At 33.8% G+C, this 24,054-nt stretch overlaps 1 protein-coding gene and 1 non-coding gene across 5 annotated transcripts in view; both read left to right on the top strand.

Annotated features, from left to right (window-relative positions):
- Nucleotides 1-20,484, top strand: part of DMXL1 (Dmx like 1) — a 127,522-nt gene extending 107,038 nt beyond the window's left edge. For 3 of the 4 annotated variants that reach the window (XM_045069337.1, XM_045069336.1, XM_045069335.1), the window contains 7 exons: nt 1,716-1,776; nt 3,562-3,689; nt 7,885-7,977; nt 10,476-10,567; nt 11,665-11,717; nt 14,621-14,838; nt 17,292-20,484. In XM_045069337.1, coding sequence (XP_044925272.1) covers nt 1,716-1,776; nt 3,562-3,689; nt 7,885-7,977; nt 10,476-10,567; nt 11,665-11,717; nt 14,621-14,838; nt 17,292-17,516 — 870 coding nt within the window. In that variant the 3' untranslated portion in view covers nt 17,517-20,484. Of the gene's footprint in view, nt 1-1,403; nt 1,627-1,715; nt 1,777-3,561; nt 3,690-7,884; nt 7,978-10,475; nt 10,568-11,664; nt 11,718-14,620; nt 14,839-17,291 lie in introns of those variants that run through there. The other variant, XM_045069338.1, reaches the window with a different exon arrangement.
- Nucleotides 4,081-4,187, top strand: LOC123388912. Its single transcript, XR_006603433.1, has one exon. It is a non-coding gene; the product is annotated as a U6 spliceosomal RNA (small nuclear RNA).
- Nucleotides 20,485-24,054: the final 3,570 nt, after the last annotated feature.

The raw sequence follows: 24,054 nt of genomic DNA, 5'->3' as shown, positions 1-24,054 counted from the left end.
TCATCTCTGTTCATTCTGTACCTGATTTGCTTTGCTGTAATTACAGTGGCCTTGAGAGGCCACTCAAGAAGTCTCTTGAGAACATCAAGCTCATTGCCCTGTCAGAGCCTTTGCCTTGCATTCTGCTTCAAATGTTCTTTTTTTTTTCTTTTACCATTCAGATCTCAGGTCAGGTTCCCAGGGATTTCCCTTGCTTCTCTAGTGAAGGCATCTGCCCTTCCCCACTCTACCTGTAGTCACTCTGTATGTCATTATTATCCCCCATTTTATCTTCTTTAATAGCCTGTGTCAGTTTTGAAATTATCTGTTCACTATTTATCTTTTTTAACATACTCTGTAATGGAAACTGTGTGAGAGATTGTTATGACTGCCTTAGACACTGATGATCTCTAACTAGAATGGCGTTTATCATATGGTCAGTGCTCAGAAAATACTTGTTTTTACTCCAAAGCATTATAACACAGAAATTTACCTTTGTCATTCTTGTTAGAATAGGATTTCCTTTCTATCTCCATCTTAGTAGAACCCCTTTTCAGGAGGGGAACATTGTGATTTGTTAGGATAATTAGTCTAATTGGTCCCACTCTGTCCTCAAGAAAAGATATTGGTATTATCAGGTGGTTCTTTTTTATAAGGATCTTCTAAAATAAGTTATGATTTCTTTCCTTTATATGTTCTGCATATGCTCTTAGAAATTTTATTAAACCTGTGCTTTTGTATTTTTGCTTATGGTTTTACTTTGATATTTTAGTCAGAAAGAAAAGTAAAAGAATATGAATATTTAGGCGTTTCTTTAATTAAAGGAACATGAGATTTCAATATCAAGTTTGCTAAACAGAGGTAACATTCAGCAGGTTTTTGTTTTTTTGTGAAGAATTAATGAAACATTTCCTTAATTCTGTTGCTTTATTGAATTATTAATTCTAACAAAAAAAGAATACTTTTATAACCAACTTCTGCTGTTTTGTAGTAAAATTACAACCATAACCATCCTTCAGTGTTTCTGTCCTTCAGCACTTACGCTTGCCAGCTCTCTTCCTCCCTACCTAGTCCCCATTTACTCACGACTTTAGTCTAATGGACAATTTAAAATCCACAAGAACAACACAAAAAAATCTACTCAAGACTGATACTATGAAGCTTAGGATAACATATAATTGTAGTTATGGTGCTGTATAAATAGGAATTGTTCTAGTAATTAAAATTATCTCTTTAATTTCACTTATTCTTATTTGACAGGCTACTTAAATCATTCACAACATGATTTAAAAATGGATAAATTTAAAAAAATGGACGAATAGTTCCACACTATCAGTTAAAAATTTATACAATTTTCTGTTTACCTCTTTTTTTTGTTTTTTTTCACATGCTTCTGCCTATCTTTTTAACCTTGTACTATTCAGGATTTTTCCAATAAAATTAATGGGATCAGAAAAGAATTGGCAAGAAAGGAGGTAAGACTAAATTCTCAAGGTGAATTTGTTCTTAGAGCCTAGTCAATGATGCTGAAAATGTATGTACACTTAAACGTGAGAGAGCTGAGCTATTAAATTTAATTTCTGTTATTACATTTAGTATTTTTAGCACCCACAATATTCAGTAGGAATCACATAAAAATAAATAAATAAATGTTATTTGTATTACCTGTCACATTTTATATTTTTAATCCTACTTTTTATTGTAACTATAGAAGAATGATTTTTCTTTGTTAACAGATGATTAAGAAAGCCATTAATAATGTCAGAAGAATGACTTCTCATCCAACTCTTCCTTACTGTAAGTTGATAATAATTAGCCAGTGTTCTAAGGAATTTAAAGCAGGCTTTTAGTTTCAGTTGAAAGGTAGTCAGCTATTTTACTTTTTTTTTTTTAATAGAGAGTGTCTGCTAGCAAATAAAAACATTTCAAAATTGGATAACAATAGAAAAAGAAATTTTCCTGAATTAATAGAGAAGGCTAACTTGATGCAGTAAATCTTTACTTATGTTGACTGCATATTTCTAAGTTAGAACATTTTAGTTTTGGACATTTCTGGACACTTCATACAATTAGAAGTTATAGTCATAATTAATTGTTTTAATAATGAGATCACTCCCATCTTTTATTACATAGATCAGAACAGTACCTTGGTCATTTATTGGCTCATCATAGTTACTTTGTATTTTATTAATATTTTGTCAGTTTGCCTTTTATCAGACACACTAATAGTAGGCAAAGGAAGTAGTTACTAGTAAGTTCTTACACTCTCAGGGAAGATATATTATTGTCAGTTAATATTCTTGGGAATTTCAAAAGTTTTTCTCCTTTAACAAAGAACTTAATCAGTGGGGAATTTATTTGGACATACTGAAACAGAGTAAAAACAAAAAAAGACAAATTTTAAAAATATTTGTGCGTTAGAATCAGCATTCATATTGGCATCTCAATATTCAAGTTTTCTTAATATGATTTTTAAGTTGTGCTTCTCATCAAGTTGCCCCACACACAGTAATAAGCACCACACCTATTAATTAAAAAACATTCATGTTCCTTCAATTTTGTAACATAAAAAATTATACTACTTTTATAATGAGAGATATTCTGATAAGATATATTTGACAAAACCAGTGTTCTTTTCTACTTCACTGTCCTAAGTAGTACAAGCAGCTGTTACCAAAATTGCATATCAGTGTCCAACAAAAGGGTTCAAAAGAGCTATGTATTTAAAATGAAGAGAGCAACTTCTATTACGGATCCTAAAGGTGTGAAATAATGTAAAAATTAATCAGTGTTTTTACTGCATTGAATCATTACTACTGATAATTATACTTAACATAAATTGAGTGGTCCATGTTAAGCATATTTCTAAATGATTCATATGGATTATCTTGTTTACTTCTCATAGCTATCTCTTAACTTACATATCATTATTCCCCTTTTTCAGGACAATTTGAAATGGGTTCATGGAGATTAAATAAGCTTCCTTGTATCACAAAATTAGTAAATGGCAAAGTGATGAAGTAATAATACTTAGCTTATTCACATTCCTCAGTGAAACAACACATTTGAGATATCCAGTCAGTCAGTCAGAATAACTATCAGAAGTGATTTTTTTCTTTACTGTGCATAACATTCAAGACTTTCTACAGTCTTTTTTTTTTTTCCAGAGAAAATATATAAGTTTAAACATTAATAGTAGGACTGATAAGAAGTGACTCTTTAGTTCACCCAGAAATTTGTTAACTGGTTATTATATAAAGTATTTATTAAAGGCTATTAAAAGATCATTTCAAAGATTATTAAAAGATAATTTCAAAAGGAAGTAAAATTTACAGAGGTCTGATTTAATTGCTTCTGTTATGTAGTGTGAGAGTATATTCTGAGTCAAATGAAAGTACATCAAAAAACTGTTTTTAAGATTAAAAATACTGAAACGAAATTTCATGACAAAGGAAGTTCATGTAAATTGACTATGATTCATTTCAAAGGTGCTTCTTTCATAAAGGTCTTCACTTGGATTAAAAAATAAACCTTCCAAAGATGACTATAATAAATTTGCAATTTTTGCCCTTTATAATGCAGATCTGACAGGAGCTCAAGACGGAAGTGTCCGAATGTTTGAATGGGGCCATTCTCAACAAATAACCTGTTTTCGATCTGGTGGCAATTCAAGAGTTACTAGAATGAGATTTAACTACCAAGGAAATAAGGTAGTATATAAAAATATAAATGGGAAGAGGGCTTGATTATTTTGGAAGTTTATAAATATTACTAGTCTGTGTTTCTGAAGAGAGCAGTTGAGTGAGGTAATGATAAATTATTTATATATGGATTTTTCTTTTATAAAAGTCTTCTCAAAGAATACTTACATTCATTTCATTCTTCTTGGAACATTTATTTATGGGTATGCATGTTTTGTGTGTATATGTGAGTATATATATCCATTAAAATTCACTTAATGATGCTTAAGGACCAACTGTTATAGGACCACCAAATATATTTTTGATTAAATATTTCTACTTTCTTTGTCCTCTGGAACCTACTCAAAGTATGGTCAAGTAGCAAGTAACATCTGGGAGCTTATTAAAAATGCAAATTATTGTGCTCCGTTCGGCAGCACATATAATACTAAAATAGGGATACAGAGAAGATTAGCGTGGCCCCTGAGCAAGGATGACACACAAATTTGTGAAGGATTCCATATTTAAAAAAAAAAAAAAAGCAGATTAATTCTACTGCAGACCTACTGAGTCAACATCTGCATTTTAACCAAATACTTTTGTGATTTGTACCTACATTAAGCTTTTGAGGACTGGTCTAGAGCAGGGCATCAACAAATCATGGCCTAGCTACATTTTATTTGTGAGTAAAATTTTATTAGAACACAGCTACCTCACTCATTATTTCTTTTCTATAATTACCTTTCCACTACAATAGCAGAGTCCAGGAAAGCAAAGACTTTATAGATGGCAAGGCTAAAATGTTTACTATATGACCCTTTAAGAAATGGTTTTTCAACCCTGCTCTAGAATATCTCTTACTGTCCTCACTTCCCATAATCCTGTTTTTTTCAGACTGCCTCTCTGTACCCCCCAGTATCTCACTATCACTTTAAACAACAATTATAGGGACATCAGCCTGCTCTTTATCTTCAGAACCATGCTTCACTAAAAAGACACAGTGCCCTCACAGATGGTCCATCTTGCCTTGCCTTTTCTCTCAACTTCCAAACCTTTAACTCTCCTCACGTGTTGTTTGTATCTTGGTGTGTTGCAGTCTTATTGCCTACCACATTTATCACTGAGCAGTGTTACCATTTCACAAAAGTCAATGATAATTTTTCAAGTAGCTATGAAATAAACTTTTGAGAGTATATGGTTTCTTAATACCAGTTGGCAACATTCTTTGCTCCTTAGTGGGAAGTTGAGGGGAATTAATCTAGAAGCTTTTAGCATTCCACTGTAATTTCAGTTGTGTAATGTATACTTCAGTGCTTATACTTTTCTACTTTAGTTGTCAATACTATATTGCTCCTTAGCTAGGCTCTGTACCTCAATTCTTAGCTTTCTAATGCATCCTTCATATTGCCAACACAGTTGTATAACTAATAATAGAGTTATATAACCACACTATAAGGGAGATCACATTACTGGTTCTTTTCAAGAGCCCTTCAAGGCTCCTCATTGTATCTAGAATACCATATTCTTTAGCATGGCATTCAATACCTTCTTCAGTCTGAATTATTTTGTAGATTTAACACTCACTATAGCTTTCAGCATAAATTTTAAGGCACAAAAAAACTATTCTTCATTACCTACCCCCTATATTTAACAATCTACTTACTGTCCATTCACCATAAGCATGATGATTCCAAACAGCACAATAGCTAAGCATGCTGTCTCCCTTAGTGTAGGGAAGCCTACCATGCTAAATAAAACAGAGGACAGTAATCCTGGTTAGTTTGTCAATTATGAACAGAAATGGGCTGCCAGAAGTTATTGAGCCCTAAAAGAGGCATTAAGTGGAATAAATGACCTGTGAGCAACAGTTCCTCAGATTTAGGAAGATACTGCATTCTAAAATAAAAATAAGCTGCTATGAAGTAAAACCAGTAGAATAGGAAAGAATTCTTGGAAATTTAAAACATGTGATTCCCAAAATTGTGTTAGTAGAACAACTAGTCATTATAAGGGCTGAATCACAGAATGGAAATAGTTGAAAATCTAGTTTGTGACTGGAAGAACAACTTAGGAAATTATCCTTTGATAAAAATAATACAAGAAACAAATTAAGACTAAACCCAGGAAAACTTAAAAAGACACTTAAAAGGTATTTCAGAAGAAGAAAAAAATGATGGAATAGAAAGAAGCACTATATTCAAAGGAATTAATTAGAATAAAAATATTCCCAAATCAAAGAAAAATGGAATTTTTAAAAAGAAAGGACCTACCAAGTACTAGGCAGAAGTATTGAGAAATATCACTTGCCTAGATACATCCTGATTATTTGATTTTTGTTTTTTTAACCCAAAGATAAAGAGAGCTTATAGGAAGGAGGAGGGGTAAGATGATTACTTAGAACCTCTCCACCCCTCCCCTCTAAATGTAATGACATTCACCTACTCAAAGATTACACATAGGAAAGCAATATTCACAGAAGTCTGATGGACAACGAATGGGAATTAGTTGTCATTATCTGTCCAAACAGTCATTCAAACTTGATGAAAAATACATTAAAAAATGTATTTTTAAGTGTACAGAGATATAACATGTTCCATATATCCTTTCTAAAGACCATATGTATGTCTTCTCCAGAAAACAGGATAAATCACAAAAAGGATAGACTTTGAGTAGATATCTGTAACATTCTCTGTGGATAAACAATTGGATAAATGATGAGTTACTGTTCCTAATATTCGCCTTATCAATTTTTTAAAAAGAAAATAGAGAAGTAGATAAAGGATATAATCAAGTCAGTTTACAAAACTACTATGCATAACCAACAGTCCTGACTAATAATTGAAGAAATACATATTAAAATTAGCCCTTTTTCTGTATACCAGCAAATATTTAAAATTTTAGTAATAAGCACTGTTGACTAATGTGTAAGAAAAATAGGTGTATGAATTGATATTACCACTTAGGATTAAATTTCACGAAATTTCACTAAGCATTTCTTTTCTTTAGGTTATAAAAATAACATATACAGAAAAGAAATGCCAGTGTTAAATGATGCTGTTTGACAAAGCTGTCCCATTTCTAAATATCTATCGTACATAAATACTCAAAGGTTTATATACCATAATATTTATTTATTTTAAAGGTTTTATTTATTTATTTGAGAGAGGGAAAGAGATACAAGCGGGGGTGGGGAGAGAAGCAGAGAGACAAGCAGACTCCCCACTGTGCAGGGAGCCCGACACTGGGCTTGCTCTCAGGACCCTGAGATCATGACCTGAGCCAAAGACAGATGCTTAACCAACTGAGGCCACCCAGGCGCCTCTGTACCAGAATATTTAAAGGAGCACTTGGTATTAGGGAAAATTGGAAACTGTCCATAAAGGAAAAAGCTTTCAAACAAGTCATAATACAACATATAGTTAAATACTACACTGCACAAGAATGAAGTAGATTAAATGTACTAATACAAAAAGATGGCTATAACAGGTAAAAAATATAATTGTAGAACTGTATATTTATTATGATTCTCATTTTTTTAAAAATCCTGTGTGAATGTTGGACTATTCATAGAATAGATTTGAAATGGAACACATCACATTGTTAATAGTTTCTAGATCTGGAGGTAGGAGAGGGCAAGAGTCCAAAGTAGACTTTTTTTTTATATTATAAACTGTATATGTTATTTTTATAACCTAAAGAAAAGAAATGCTTAGTCTTCCTTATCCTTTTATATCTCTAACATACACTCCCTCATTTAATAATTTTGACATTTTCTCAATCAGATTACCCTGAGTTCCCATAGTGGGAATTCTGTTTCATTTTACTTTCTACTCTTATTGACACATTTTTCTTATATATTTCTTGAAGTCCTTATTTTTTCTTGGTCATAATGACAGTTTTCTATTTTAGATATACTAAACATTTGTTGCATGACTTAATGTGTAAATCTATTATCCTATTTTTTGAGTACTTTTAGATAATATATAGACTCTGCTTTTGGTTAGTATGATAAAGTATGTATGTCTGATGTTTGCTTATTCTGTGGACCTGGAATTTTCTTAAGCAGTAGCTAACTTTTTCTGGACTAGATCCATGCATAGGTGAAGTAAAAGTCCATTTATCAACAAAATATTTGAGATCAAAATATGGGATTCACAATGGGGGTATGGGTTAATATGTACTTTTGTATTAGTATTAGAAACTTAAAAAAATATTTTTCTCTAAGTTTGGAATAGTTGATGCTGACGGATATTTAAGTTTGTATCAAACAAACTGGAAATGTTGCCCAGTAACTGGAAGCATGCCTAAGCCATACCTGGTAAGCCAAAAATTCTTACCTTTAAACTTTTTTGAATTTTTATTTTATTTTATTTTATTTTTGTTGGGTTTTTTTTTTTTTTTTTTTTTTTTTTTTGTTTTTTTTTCAGAGAGAAACAGAGTCAAGGTAAGGGCACGGGGAGAGAGAATCCCAAGCAGGCTTCATGCCTCGCATAGAGCCCTACATGGAGCTTAGTGTCATAACCCAGAGGTCACAACCTGAGCTGAAATTAAGAGTGGGACATTTAACTGACTGAGCCACCCAGATACTCCTTGAATTTTTATTTAATTTAATTAATTAATTTATTTGACACAGAGAGGGAGCATGAGAGAGAGAGCGAGCAAGCACAAGCAGGCAGTGGAGAAGCAGGCTCCCCACTGAGCAAGGAGCCCAATGCAGGACTCTGTTCCAGGACCCCTGGGATCATGACCTGAGCTGAGGGCAGATACTTAATGGACTGAGCCACCCAGGCACTCCTGAATTTTTATTTTTAAAGAAATAAGGAATATACATTTGAGGCAATAAATATTAAAGCCAAAAAGTGAAATCTCTTTAGTTCTGTGTATACAATCACTTTACTATAAACTCCTGTCATTGTGTTATGTGAAAATTAATCTGTGAGGTTTAAAAATTCTTAGTCTCTGGTAATTTGGAAAATTAACCTGTATTGAACAAACGTGGTACCTCCAGAGACCCATGCAGCCTGTAGGTTACCCAAGCCCTTTTCCATCCTCACTAGGCTACAGTGGGGATTATACCTAAAAAGAATGATCAACAGACTATGCATCTGCTGGGGTTGTTTTTTGTTTTTTTTTGTTTTTTTTTTGCAATTAGCCCTTATGAATAAACAAAATAGAAAGGATATGTTATAGCTGGCACAATTATTTTCTTGCCCATGTCTTTTTTTTTTTTTTAAGATTTTATTTATTTATTTGAGAGACAACAGAAGGAGAAGCAGAGGGAGAGGGACAAGCAGACTCTATGCTAAGTGCACAGCCCAACATGTGGCTCTATCTCACAACCCTTGAAATCATGATCCAAGTGGAAATTAAGTGTCTGAGCTTAACTGACTGAGCCACTCAGGTGCTTCTTGCCCTGTCTTTAAAAAAAAAAAAAAATTGATACATCTCTGTTCGGGACTGCACAAGCATAATGAGCCTTCTGCAACTTCAGAGAACACTGAGTTTGTATTTAATATATTTTTAGTATATGTGCTGCCGAAGCAAGCACTAATATATTTTTCAGTGAAGCCCTTTATAGGACTAAGCAATACCTATTAGTAAAATATTGAGAATATAAGTTAAGGTTCTGATAATTCACTCAAGGTTAAATTCTGGGATATGGTACTGATTTAAACAAAAGCAAGGGGATGGTTGGTGAGAGTACTTTGCAATAATATTTTTCCTCATTTTTTTATTAAGCCAGTGGATTTAAATATATGTTTATATTCCCTTATGGGCTGCCTCTTTTTTAAAAAAATAAATAAATTGGATTGGAAACGTACATTATTGATTTTGGGTGTTAAAGTGTATTTTGTTTGTTTTAAGGACATATCTAAGGGTAGTCAGGGTAGTCAGGGGAAATGGGGAAGTGACTCAAAGGAAAAACCTTTTATGTGTTGATTTTGATATACTTAAAACATTTTTTATTGAAGAGAAATATCTCAACAAGTATAGCTTGGAAATCTTTGTAATAGACTAGACCTCTCATATTAAGTTACTGTTTGATGGAGCGTTCACAAACATTGTAAATTTTCTAGTTTTGTTGACTTAATAATATGTTTATATTCACACATTTGAAAAAATATTTTACTGCAACAGACTTTTAACTAAAGGAAACAAACTGAGGGTTGCTGAAGGGGAGGTAGATGGGGGATGGCGTGGCGTATCTGGGTGACAGACATAAAGGAGGGCACATGATGTGATGAGTACTGGGTGTTTCACGCAACTGATGAGGTACTGAATTCTACATCTGAAACAAGTGGTGTGCTGTATGTTGGCTATCTGAAATTAAATTAGAAAAAGAAAAAAAATTATTTAAGAGTTTAAACATTTCTGAAAACAAATAATTTAGTCTGAGATAATCTAAAATTCTAGTTTTTTCTAAGAAAAAATTCTCACAGATATTGAGAAATATTAAACAATTAGCCTCCTTTTGTTTTCTTTTGAACTTTTAGATGAACAAAAGCACAGGGTCTCATAAAGACTTACAATGCATATGGTTCAGGGAAGTTGTGTGTGTGAAAAAGAAAGAGAAAGAGAAAAAGAGAAGGAGAGGCAAAACATGTGCCACATGTTCAAAATTGGTGAATTTGGATAAATGGTATATGAAAATTCTCTTTATTACTCTTGAAACTTGTCTAAAGTTTGTGGGGAAAGACTCAAAAGGTTTAAGTAAGCCACAGATTGATTACATGATCCCTTTTTTATTAATGCATCTACTTGGTTATAAAATTGCTAGTGACAGCAGTAACATTTGTTTGTTTCTAACTGTTCCAGACTTGGCAGTGTCACAACAAAACAGCCAATGATTTTGTCTTTGTTAGTTCCTCCTCTTTGATAGCTACAGCTGGTCTTTCAACTGACAATAGGTAAGAGATTATAACTGGAAATTTAAGTGTGCATCTGTATAGCTGAACTTTGTTTTTTATTTCCTTTGCATTTTTGTATCTCAAGAATGTTTTCACAGTTATGCTTTTCAATATTTTATTATAAAGACTTGTTACTTAGAGTAGTTTTACTGTTCTAATTGTAAAGGTAGGGAAATTTTGGTGACCTTAAAAACAAAATCCATTCCTTGTGTATTATTAATATTGCAATGTTAAGACTTCAGGAGAAAATAATTTGATAGTGAAATTAATTTTTCTCCATATTATTCTTTATGTGTTAAGAAAGCTTGAGGCAAAAAAGAAGAACTATTATTTATTGGTCCACCTTTTTCATTAATCCTCATGGTGGCTCTCTTAGGTAGGTATTATTAGTGTTTCATGATTCAAAAAAAAACAACTAGAAACTCAAAAGACTTCTTAGTTAAACAGTAGCTAGTGAGTGGCAGCCTATCCCCATCTCTCCCAAAACCTTAAATATATAAGAAGATGTCTCCTCCTGCCTCAGTCCACAACACCCCGTTTCACTTCCCTTGTGCAGCAGAGTTCTGCAGAGGTTGCTGAGATTTTCTATTTATCTGTAAAGCCTTACTTTGCAGTACAAGTTGGATTGTAGGAATATGGAGGCTTCAGCCCATCTTGGATAGAAATTCTTGCGTATGTTAGTGCCTCCTTTGCCACTCATAGAAAGGACTAAAAGCTACTCCCATTCATAGCAGAAATAAGTTTTCTTTGTGTTCCAAAAAAATTCACTGTGTCCTGCTATTGGTATATGTCAGTCCATCTGTCAGATTAGAGAATCAACAAATACAAAAAGTAGTTTCTGTATTCAGGCTTTATATAGCATTATTTGTAAATAAGTGCCAGTCTAAAGTTACTTAGTTTTTTAGGTTAGTAATTTTTTGAATTTTGTGTGAAAAGTAATCATGCATAAATATATTGGTTACTTGTATTTGGTTCTTTTATAAATTTAAGAACTTCTTATGAGAACAAGGTTCAAATGTTAATATAACTATATGAGACAGCTTATTTTTTATTATGTTGTTAAAATTTTGTGTCATTCAAATAATTTTTTTTTTCAGGAACATATGTTTGTGGGATACTCTCGTAGCACCTGCCAATAGTTTAGTCCATGGTAAGTTTTGAAAGCATTTTGTAAATTCTGCAAGTCAATTCATAAAGTAAAAGAATTTTTTAATGGCTTGTCTTTAATGACATATATTTATTAGCCTGTGAGGTTTATTTTTCCCACAGTGGCGCAAATTTTGAAAGCAGAAAAATGCAAGATATGTAATTAATTCTTTACTATACCTGATGAAGGATAGTAGTAGAACATAGATAATATAAAAGTCATGTTTTTACTTTGGATCTGATAACCACTCCTACTCCGCATTGTACTGGGAGTCCTAACAAATACAGTAAGACAAGAAAAAGAATTAAAAGGTATACGTTTGGAAGAGGAGTAATAAAACTGCCTTTATTCACAGATGACATGATTGTGTAGAAAATCTTAAAGAATCTACAAAAAAAAAAGAAACTTTTGGAACTAATGTGCAAGTATAGTAGAATCACGGGATACTAGGTCAATATACTGAAGTCATTTGCTTTCGTATACACCAGCAATGAACAACTGTGACTTGAAATTTTTAAAAAATCACCATTTATAATAACACCCAAAATAATGACATACTAAGATTTAAATGTAACAAAATACATATAGCCTCTGTTGGGGAAAACTATAGAAAAAAGATAAGAAATCAGAGATGTAAATAAATGGAGAGCTAGTCCATATTCAGTGTTGTTAGCCAATGTTGTTAAGATGTCAGCACTTCCCAACTTTACAAATTAAATGCAATCCTAATCAAAGTCCCAGCAAACTGTATTGTACATATCAACTGGTTCTAAAAGTTCCTATAAGGAGAAAGCAGGCCTAGAACACTGGATACTGAGAAAAAAACAAACTTGAAGAACTCACACTACCTGATTTCAGGACTTACTATAAAACTACAGTAATGAAAGACACATTATGTATGGGTTAAGAATAGATATAGATCACGGAACAGAAACTAAACCTTCTAGAAGGAAGTATAGGAAAAGATCTGGGTGACCTTAGGTTTAGCCCTGGGTTTTTAGATACAACCTCAAAAGCACTGTCCATGAAAGAAATGATATATTCAAGACTTTAAAATTACCCTCTCCTTAGTATCTACATGGCAAGTAAGCATATGATTAAGTACTTAACATCAGTAGTCATTAGGGAAATGGAAACTAAATTCCCCATAAGATACTACTCTATACCCTAAAATGGCCAAAGTCAATGATTCTAGAATACCATGTGTTGGCAAGGATATAGAGAACTTGGAGTCCTCATGGTTTGCTGAATGAGTATAAAAGGGAACAGCTGCTTTGGAAAACTGATTGGCAGTTTCTAACAAAGTTAAACATGCACCTATATATATACCCCAAAGAAATGAAGACACACGCCCACAAAAAGACTTGTATAGGAGGGACGCCTGGGTGGCTCAGTTGGTTAAGCAGCTACCTTTGGCTCAGGTCATGATCCCGGCGTCCTGGGATGGAGTCCCACATCGGGCTCCTTGCTCCGCAGGGAGCCTGCTTCTCCCTCTGACTCTGCCTTCCACTCTGTCTGCCTGTGCTCACTCTTGCTTGCTCTCTCTCTGACAAATAAATAAATAAAATCTTTAAAAAAAAAAAAAAAAGACTTGTATAGGAATGTTCTTAGCAGCTTTATTTATAGAAGCCAAAAACCAGGAACAACACAAATACATCCAACAGGAACCTGGTCTATTTATGTAATGGAATACTATTAAGCAATTTAAAAAAGGCATGGCCTACTACTGATACATGGGACAACATTTATCAACCTCTAAAACATGTTGAAGGAAAAGAAGCCAGGCACAATAGAGTATATACCACAAAATTCTACTTATGTGAAGTTCAAGAATGGGTAAAAGTAATCAGATAGAAATCAGACTAGTGATAGCCATTGTGGGAGAGGAAAGCTGACTACAGAGAGGCATGAGGGAACTTTCTGGGATGACAACAGCATTCTGTGTCTTTAATTGAGTGATGGTTACACAGATGTCTCCATTTGTCAAAGCTCATCAGAGGTGAACACTTAGAGTTTCTGCATTTAACACTGTATAAGTTAAATCTCAAAAGTACTAGTAAAACTCAAAAAATCCTTCTCTATAATTTTTTCTTCAGATTCTTAAAATAAGTATATTGAGTACTTAGTATATGCCTCATACTCTACATGTTTTGAATATATTAACTAATTTAATCCTCACACAAACTTATTAAGCAGGCTGGATTGTCTCTTTTTACAAATGATGAAACTGAGACTTAACATTAAAAGAAAAAAAAAGTAATTCACCTAAGTTATACATTTAAACCCATGCAAAAAAACAAGATTTATATCTTGACATCCTGACTCCCAAATCTTCATTCTTCATCTTTATGCCATATTGTCTTTGAGCTGTTTATAGATGTTTTTTTCCCTGAAATTTGTTAGGCTAGACTTTTTTTTTTTTAGAAAAAAATATTCATTGTATTTATGTATTTAACACTTAATATTGATATGTCTTCAAGTTCGCCAGTTTGGGGTTTTTTTTTTTTTTAATGGCATTGTTTAATCTGCTCTTAATCCAATGCAGTGTATTTTTCACTTTAGTATTACAGTTTTTAATCTCTGGACCTTTTATTTGTATCTCTTTTTTATATCTTTCATGTCTCTACTTAACAAGCTTGATCTTTCATCCAGCTGTATGAAAGGACAGTTGTATGGCTCACTCCTAGCTTGCTTCCCATCTCTTAGAGATCGTTTTTCTTTGCCTGATGTCCAGTGCCCCAAACCATTGTTTCCTATATATCATTTTATTTTTTAAATTGTTTCAGGTAGGTGGGTAAACCTGGTGATCTGTTGTTCTACATTGGCCAGAAGCCAGAAGTCTATTTCTTATACCATTAAATGGTTTTTCCTTTTCTATTTTATTTTATTTTTACTTTATCTTTTAGCTTTTACATGCCATGATAGTGGAGCTACTGTTTTAGCATATGCTCCAAAACATCAGCTACTAATATCAGGCGGCAGAAAAGGCTTTACATGTGCATTTGACCTTCGGCAACGACAGCAAAGGCAGCTTTTCCAGAGCCATGATTCTCCTGTTAAAGCCATTGCCATTGATCCGACAGAAGAGTACTTTGTTACAGGATCTGCTGAAGGCAATATAAAGGTAAATACAGTAATGGCATAGTATCTGCAAAATGCAAAGAAATCTTCAGAAACCTTAAGTGTTTAATTGGACTGATGATATTATTTAAATAATAGAAATATTAACTCCTACTTGTGGTCAACATGTTAGTTGCTATTTAATAAACCTTTTAATGAATGACATTTAACCTAAAAATGTCTCTTTTCAGTTGTTTTCAAGTGTACCTAATTAATGTGCAAAAGAACTTAATTTTCCACAGATAGAAACATATTTCAGACATTTGAATTAGTCTTGACTCCCGTTTTCAGAGTCACTGAACTCAGTTTCAGGTACTGTTAAATATACTAACATTTCCCTTGATCCTGAATTACTCCCCTTTATTTTAATTTATAGCATTAGCATCCAGCCACCCTGATTGACGAATTCTGAATGTACCTGGATAAACCCTGTCCTTCTCAAACTCCACTGTGTTTAAAGCTTAGAGGTTGTTTAAAATGTTAAGCAGCTTATTAAAATGCATCCCATTCTATAAATACTGTTGCAAGGTCCCACCCCAGAGATACTCAGATGGTAACTCTAAAGCTCAGGAATGTGCATTTTTATAATGCATACCTAGCAGTCTAGATGGAGGATCCTCTGGCCACACTTGGAAAGATCTCCAGGGTTAAATCAGTTTAGAAGTCCTTAAATTATTGTAATGGCCAGCAACCCACTGAAGGACTCTACAGTCTTAGAATCCATTGTTTTAAGCCCTAGTGAGAAAATTTAGTAAGAATAAGTTGGGCTACTTTGTTAGAACCTACATATTGTTTTCATCATTACCAGCCAGAAAAAATTATCTGGAATTTTGGAATTTTGAAAAGGCTTTTCAATCAATTATATATACCAACTTCCATACAGAATTATTTTCCTTCAGTTTGAAGCTCGTTTCTTATTTGAACTGCCTTCAGTTTAGAATAAGATGTATTATATGTTAGATTAGTTCTTTGGATTAGTTTGTGCTATGATCCTGAGGTTTATTATTTAATCAAGTAAAAAAAAGATTTGAAAGTATACCATGTAGTATTCAGAAGTCACAATTTAACAATCCTGTCTGGAGTAGTATGAGCTAAAAAATTTCTTGGAAAAAAAATATTTAAAAAATAGTGATCTCGAAAAATCAGGAATTAACTGGATTTCCCTAAACTTAAAATAGATGTCCTGAAAGCATTTAGGTCCTTCACATAAGTGAAGATGCTTATAAATTACTTTGTAAGTAATTTACTTCAATAACAGGCACGTTTATTTTGGTAGAGACTGAAAATAGAAAATCTCACTAAAGTGTATTAAAGTTATGATCATTTATCTTGCAATTGGAACATAGTTTTGCCATTTCTGAGGCCCTCATTCCAGTGGTTCTAATCCTTTGCTGGGTATTCTAAGAATAAAAAATAAAAAAGAATAGAAAGTTGAAGTGTATACATTATAAACTATACAGCACAAGGTTTTCTTTTTTCTTTTTTTTTAATTAATCCATGGTAATTTTCATTGCTTATTAATATATTACTGTGTTGGGGGAGCCTGGGGAACAGAGTAAATTGGTTTGGGGAAAGTTTTGGAAAATGCACTTTAACCCAAATGAAAAATACTTTACTGCTGAAAATTCAAATATGTGGCCTGTCAATCAACAAGTATTTTATATATAGGAGCCTTCTCATTTTTTATCTTCCAGTAAAGTTAACCATGATATTTAGGTATCATTCATATTATATACATATAATTTCACATAGATATTATGTAGCAGCAGGTATTTTTGTATGATTTTAATTTGCATCGCAAACACATTGCACACACATGAAGTAAAAGCACTAAAAATGTAGAACTAACTTTCAGGTTTTCCTAACCTGAGATTTATGTCCTTGTATTTTTGGGGATCATGAGACCGCCACAGAAGGTATTGGCTTGTGTTTTGTTTTTTCTTTTTCTTTTTTTTTTTTTTTTTTTTTTTTAAGGATTTATTTATGTATTTGAGAGACAAAGCAAGTGAGCAAGCACCAGAGGGAGAGGGAAGAGGAGAAGCAGACTCCTCACTGAGCAAGGAGCCCGATGCAGGGCTGGATCCCAGGACCTTGAGATCATGACCAGAGTGGAAGGCAGTCGCTTAACTGACTGATCTTGATTTTAACCACATTAGCACAAGCTTTTCTGAAAGTCCCTATAATATTACAAGTTTCTATAGTATTGTACACTTAACCTCCTCTACCTAAGTTCTTCTCTTAGATGCAAGGTAAAATACTTTCTAAATGGATGGATTTTGAATAATAATAATATCAAAGGATTTGGAAAATAGCAACACACAGTCAAAATGTTACGACCTTAGACTTACATAGAAGTCTATGTAAGAAAGAAAAGGTCTAAACAGGTCTAATTTTTCATTTGGATTTTTAAGGTAATCATCAACCTCAATTTTTAATTCTGTTCCTGATGTCTTTCAGATTTGGAGTCTATCTACCTTTAGTCTTCTCCACACTTTTATCAATGAACATGCCCGGCAGTCCATTTTTAGAAACATTGGAACTGGAGTGATGCAAATTGAGACAGGACCAGCAAATCACATTTTTTCATGTGGAGCTGATGGAACAATGAAAATGAGGATACTGCCAGATCAGTTTAGCCCATTAAATGAAGTATTGAGAAATGATGTGAAATTTATGCTATAACATTTTGACAATAAGATGTATAATTTATTCCCTATTCCATGGAAGTGGCCAACACATGTAATGTACAGTGATCACTGTCTCTGCCACAGATAAGCTAATGCTTTCTTGTTTTCGTATTTATTTTACGGAGCTTTGCCCTTGATGCACTGATGCCTTAAAAATTAACAAGGTCATTCAGAATTAGACTATATTGCCTAAAGTAAAATGTATAAGTAATACTGTAATAATCCATATTTATAGTATGTTATAGTGAGTATGTCATAGTGTTAAAGGAGTTTTGTGTTCTGATTGTTGATAAACTCTTCTGCAGATGTCTCTGTATGAATTTAACAGTAAAAATACCCTTTATGTAAAGGCAGTTGACATCAGTCATCACTTAATTCACCATGCCCTTACTTCTTTTTTCAAACTAATACATCTCAAACTCTTCTTCTGTTAATGATAGATTGATAATTGGGCAAGAATAAAAAACATAATGAACATCTTCATTAAAAACTGTCATTGGGACTTCAGTGATATATGACCCAAGATAAAGTTCCCTGTTTCCTGCCTGAAGCCCAAGTGTGTTTGTATATATGTAATATATCTTACACATCTTATCTGGACTTAGTTTGTGTATATATCAGAGGAAATTACAAGTCTTTTCATGTGTTTTTGTGCCATAACAACTACTGCCACTAGAATAGCGACCTTTTTTGCAGCTGTCTTTTTCCATGTTTTTTTGTTTTTAGTTTTTTAATTCCCATCCTAATTTTCAAATAATTTCAGGAAAACATCCAAGATTATAATTTTAAAGATTATCTTGAGTCAATTACGTCTTAGCAGGCAATAATGATTCTGTGTTGGCATATATGAGACACTTAAAAGTAAGTTTATAAAATTGTCAAAGGATTTTAGAGCACCTAACATTTTACTTCGTCTTTCTCTTTTTTTTTTTTTTAAGGTGCTTTTAGTCTCAAAGTTCTGAACACCTTATAGCAGTGTTTTTAGAAACAAATGTGAAAACAGTAAAATTAAATAGATAATATTTACAAATGTAAAATACCTGCCAGATCTACCATTAATAGAAAATAAACTAAACCTTATATTTTATTATTTTTTTGCCAAAATACATTATTTTACTATAAAATATGACCAAAATATTAAAAATGCACAATGCTTTTAACTTAAATGTGCTAATAACCCTATTTCTGTCTGTTTTGTGCTAACTTTTCTGATTAAAAATTATAGACAACTTGATAAATACTTGATTTTAGCCAAGGAGACTGGAGGCAGACGGGACTAAGTGTTTGAGGGACAATTATATACTATGTAGCTTAAATATATTTTGTTAATAGGAATTATAAAAACATTTTTATGTAACAAAATATGAACAACTATTATCTTGGAAATTAAAGAGTCAAAGCGAAGAAATGAAGGGCTGGTAAAATGAATTTTGTAATATCCTCAGGATACTTTTATCTTAAAAGTATATTGTTAAAGATTTTGTAAATTGTATTCATAATTTTAAATGTGTTAAGCTAGTTGCAGTGAGAACACTGTCGTTGATTATGTAGAGAGTTTATGTGCACATAATAACCTGTATCTATAACCGTGCAATAACAGTAACAGTATGTGACTGGCCCGCAGAGAGATCTGTGGCGGCATTGCAAACGATCCTGCTGTGTGCTGTAGTTCAGCTTAAGTTATTTTTCAGTAACTGCACAAATCAAGATTCAAAAGGCTTTAAACACTTTCAATTAGGTAGAAAATTTATTATGCTTATTATTAGAAAAAAGGCATTGTGGATGAACAATTAAGCATTTTAATTGAGGGTTTATATGAGTAATAAATTATGTAAGCCCATATGTATTTACATCAGAGTCATAATATTTTAAATAAACAATCATGCAGTGACATTTTTTAGCATGCTATTGTTTTAAGTAATATTTATGCAACTTTAGTTGACTTAAAGGATATGTGACATTTTAAAATAGAGAACTTCTGTATTTATATTTGGTAAATATAGGAAGGATTGAGTAGTTTTCCTGAACACCTTATTCTTCCTTTTCTATTATCTTTTTAACTTAATATATAAACATTATTCAAAAAAGGTAAGAATAAAAAGTTGAAATGTATATTTAAATATAAAGTGGTGTACATACATGTAAAATTTTATCCACATTAATGGAATGGGTACATCAAAATACATACTTTTTTTAATTGTGCATTTTCTGAGAATGTGGCTTTGTAATGACAGAAAAGTTTACAACATTGCAAGTCTCATTTTCTGAAGTGGAGGATTTTTCTTATGTAGAATCATGAGACAGTCAAGTCCATCCCCCTTTCTTTACTTTATCCAAATTTATTTCTCCTTTTTTAAAAAATTACTTAAGAAATTGCAAGAATTTCTCACACTGGTCTCAACAGTCAAGAATACAATACAAAGATTCCCACTATAAGAAAATCCTTATACAATTTTAAAGTGGTGATGATCTTTTTAACAGGGCTGGAAAGCCAAACCTATTTCACTAAACAAAAAGATGGAATGGCATGAAAGGGGACCATCGTCAAAGTTAAAATAACAGGTAGACTATAAGAACTATTTGTATAGTAATGGGAAAATTATTAATGTACATATTTGTAAAGAGAACTTTGAAGTTGTTGGAGAAATCAATTCATAGAACAAGACATTGAAAAAGTCAGAAAGTATAAAGTATGCTCATCCTAATGGATAAAGGAATGTTAAAAAAAAGAAAAAAAGCAACAATGTGATAGCACATGTCATCTGTCAGATTGGTATAAAGTCAAGGGACAATATCAGTTTGCTAGAGCTGGAAGGAAACAGGCAACTTGAAATACTGCTGGTAGGAGTAAGTTGCCACAGAGTCACCTAGATGCATGTCAAGTTTGAATATATGTACTTTCACTAAGTAGTCTTACTTTTGAGAAATTATCCTATAAAGATAAAAGCACCTATGCACATAAATATGTGTACATAGATGTTTATTGAGCTATCTGGAGGGGGAAAAAAAAACTAGAAATCTAAATGTTAATTGGTCGGTAAATGGTTAAATAAATTGTCAAACATCCCTGAAATTGAATATTCTCTCAACACTAAAAGAATGCCAGATTTATAGGGGCGCCTGGGTGGCTCAGTTGGTTAAAGCCTCTGCCTTTGGCTCAGGTCATGATCCCAGAGACCTGGGATCGAGCCCCACATCGGGGCTCCTCTCTCTCTGCCTGCCTCTCTGCCTACTTGTGATCTCTGTCTGTCAAATAAATAAATAAAATCTTTAAAAAAAAAAAAAATTAAAAAAATAAAGAATGCCAGATTTGTATCTGTTGATCCGAAAATAGGTTTGTGAAAAGGATTTCTAAGTTAAAGGTAAATATCCCATATATTATTTCAGGTTTTTCAGTCCTATATGTATATACAGACAAAGAAATATGTATGGAGGATACACAAAACTATAACTTGGGAAAAGGGAAGAATGAACTAATACTTTTCCAAAACTCCTTTATTTTTTATTATTTTTTAAAGATTTTATTTATTTATTTGACAGAGAGAGAGAGAGAGAGAGACCACAAGTAGGCAGAGAGGCAGGCAGAGAGAGGGGGAAGCAGGCTCCCTGCTGAGCAGAGAGCCTGATTCAGGGCTCTATCCAGGACCCTGAGATCATGACCTGAGCTGAAAGCAGAGGCTTAAACCACTGAGCCACCCAGGTGCTCCTTCCAAACTCCTTTAAACCCCACTGAGTAACAGGATACCAAAGAGTCAGAGAAGATCTGTATCTTTAAACCACACAGTACTTGATGACTGAGAGCTGCTCTGTTGAATGAACTGGATGTGTCAAGAATACTCTTTGAATTGAGCTATTTTGTGCTTGATATTTATTTAAGGAGAAAGGTTAAAATGTTGCCCTTTGGTCTACTTGGAAAAAGTTGAACACACATTACTTAAATGTCTTCTAGAGGTGTGTATCTTTTGCTATAGTCTGTATTTCAGTTTTTCATGACATTCCCCCCTGCTGCCTGCTTGTTTCCTGTGTATATGAGGCCAATAATTGAAGGAGCTCATGCAGTCAGAGTATCACATTATTTCACAAGGCTCCTGGGAGTAAGAAATTATTTCTTAGGTTCTCCCCCCACAAATACAGATAGGTGACAGAAATCATTTGTGTGACAATCCATTTCTTTCCACAGTAGAGATGTTTTACCCCTGCACAACTGTCCACCCTGTGTAGGTCTGACCTATGTGACAGAATTTAAGCAATACAGTACATCAGCCCCAGATAAGTGTTGAATCATTTTATAATCTACATCCCTCCCCACATACACAGGACTCCCCAGAACTCCAGTATTTTCATCCTGTTAATTGCTTCCAGGTGAGGCTTGAGTACCAGGATCCCATTATCAAAATCAGGTCCAAGTGTGTATTTGGCTCCTTGGGTGAGGTTCCTTGTGTACAGTACTTCTCAGTCTAAAGACCTATGAACTAAGGGGACAAGTTACGTGCCTTGCACACACCAAACTCACAGTTGTAAGAGAGAGATACATGACTATCTCCCATTCTAAGAGGGCAAATGGGAGTCATTCAGTAGTACCTGGTCCATAGAGATTCTGAAGTTTAGCTGAGAAGTCACCAGTCCCTTGAGTAATCCTCGAATTAATTCTCCACAACTCTTGACTCCACCCTTGGGCTGTTTTTTCTTTCAAACTCTGAGTGAGCTTTTTTCTGTAAAAGTGGCCCATGTTTTTAACTGATAAGAGTATCAGCCTGTTTCTTGGCAAGAGTTGTTTCAGGGTGCAGAGTCCTCTTTTCATTTTGTGCTATCCCTATTCCTTATAGTTCAGTCCAGTAAAATTGCTTTAAAAACTTGCTGTGTTGGGGCGCCTGGGTGGCTCAGTGGGTTAAGCCGCTGCCTTCAGCATGGGTCATGAACTCAGGGTCCTGGGATCGAGTCCCGCATCGGGCTCTCTGCTCAGCGGGGAGCCTGCTTTCTCCTCTCTCTCTCTGCCTGCCTCTCTGCCTACTTGTGATCTCTCTCTGTCAAATAAATAAATAAAATCTTTAAAAAAAAAAAAAAAAACTTGCTGTGTTTTTCCTATATTAACTTCACTTAATCCACTAAGAAAAAAGCCACACCCATACATTTTTTTCTGACATGGGTTCTCAATAACCTTGAGCTACCCCAAGGTTGTTGTGGTATACCATATTAAGATTCTTAGAAACTCTAATAGCTCTTAAAAAGGGTCTGCATGGCACACCCTTAAATTTTTCTGAGATCTCAACAAAAGGAAAACACAACATTGGCCATGTCTCTTACTACAAGACACTTTATAATCACTACAATTTTGGATACTTAAAAAAAAATCCATGAGGCCATTGTTAGGAAGAGAGACCCATGTGTGCTTGCACACACACATGCACACACGCACGTAACCTATACATAGAAGGAGCTAGTCCAACAACTCTTTACTCTGAAGATTGGTAATTGGAGAGAAAAGGGAGGCTGTTCCAGGAAAAAAAAAAGCCCACCAGGTGAGGCTGCCATGCTGGGACCCTTCCTAGTTTTAGAAGTGCAGGGTTGCCAACTTGGATTAGCATTTCATGGGTAAGTACGCAGGAGAACTCCAGGGACTTTAGACCATATTTGTAGAAAAACATCTTTTCAAAGCAGAATTACACAAAGACAAGACAAAACAAAACTAAGCTTTGTAGTATTTGGGATAGGCTCAAGTGAGGTTTGAGAGACTCAAAAAGAAGAAAATAAGCCACCTAGACAAGGAGTCCAGTGGGCAACCATGGAAGAATAACTGGGGCAGCACTTTAATTTCTATAGCTCAAAGGTTGAACACCTGGAAACATGGAAACAACTCATTTTCATTGGGGGGAGAGGGTGATTGACAGAATTGTGGATAAAGTTGTGGATAAAGTCACCCTTTGATGGAGGCAATAGTTCTAGCAAGCTTTCTTCTGAAGAGGCGTGTTTCAGTGATGGTTATCATAGAAGGTAAGTAATTCTGAATAAAGAGTTAAAAATACTCTGCGATGAAGGTATAATTACCAGGGACCTGTACTAGCTGTCAGTGGCGGGGGGGGGGGGTGTCTATGTAAGTCAGGAAAGATCATTGATCCCCAAATTTTTATTCTATCCTTGAGTTTCTGGTTTGCCTGACATTGAACAATTCTCCTATCTGACCTAATCTTCACCTTTATTTGGAAACATGTATATACCCTTTACTCATGTGGTTACATTAAGGACAAGATTACATGTTATGATAATGCTCTGAGAAGAGAAATAGACCCAGAAAGAGGTGAAGCAGCGAGCCATCAGATAATCAGTTGGGAGGGTGGTGAAGTTACAGCCATGTTTGGAATCAGGCACGTTCATTAGCAGACTTACATGAAAATATGTTTAAAGCCCAAAGGCTACACGGGCATTTCCCTTGGCTATGTTTAATGGGCACAGCCTTGCTTCAGTGCTTTTAGCCTGCTGGGAAATGTGAGACCTGATCTTCCTTTTCTCTCTCCACACTTCCCGGAGTGCCCTTC

This window comes from Mustela putorius, unplaced genomic scaffold (assembly GCF_011764305.1).
Source record: "Mustela putorius furo isolate JIRA1106 unplaced genomic scaffold, ASM1176430v1.1 tig00003923_pilon_pilon_pilon, whole genome shotgun sequence".
NCBI lineage: Eukaryota > Metazoa > Chordata > Mammalia > Carnivora > Mustelidae > Mustela > Mustela putorius.
This window is presented reverse-complemented; position numbering and strand designations above follow the sequence as displayed.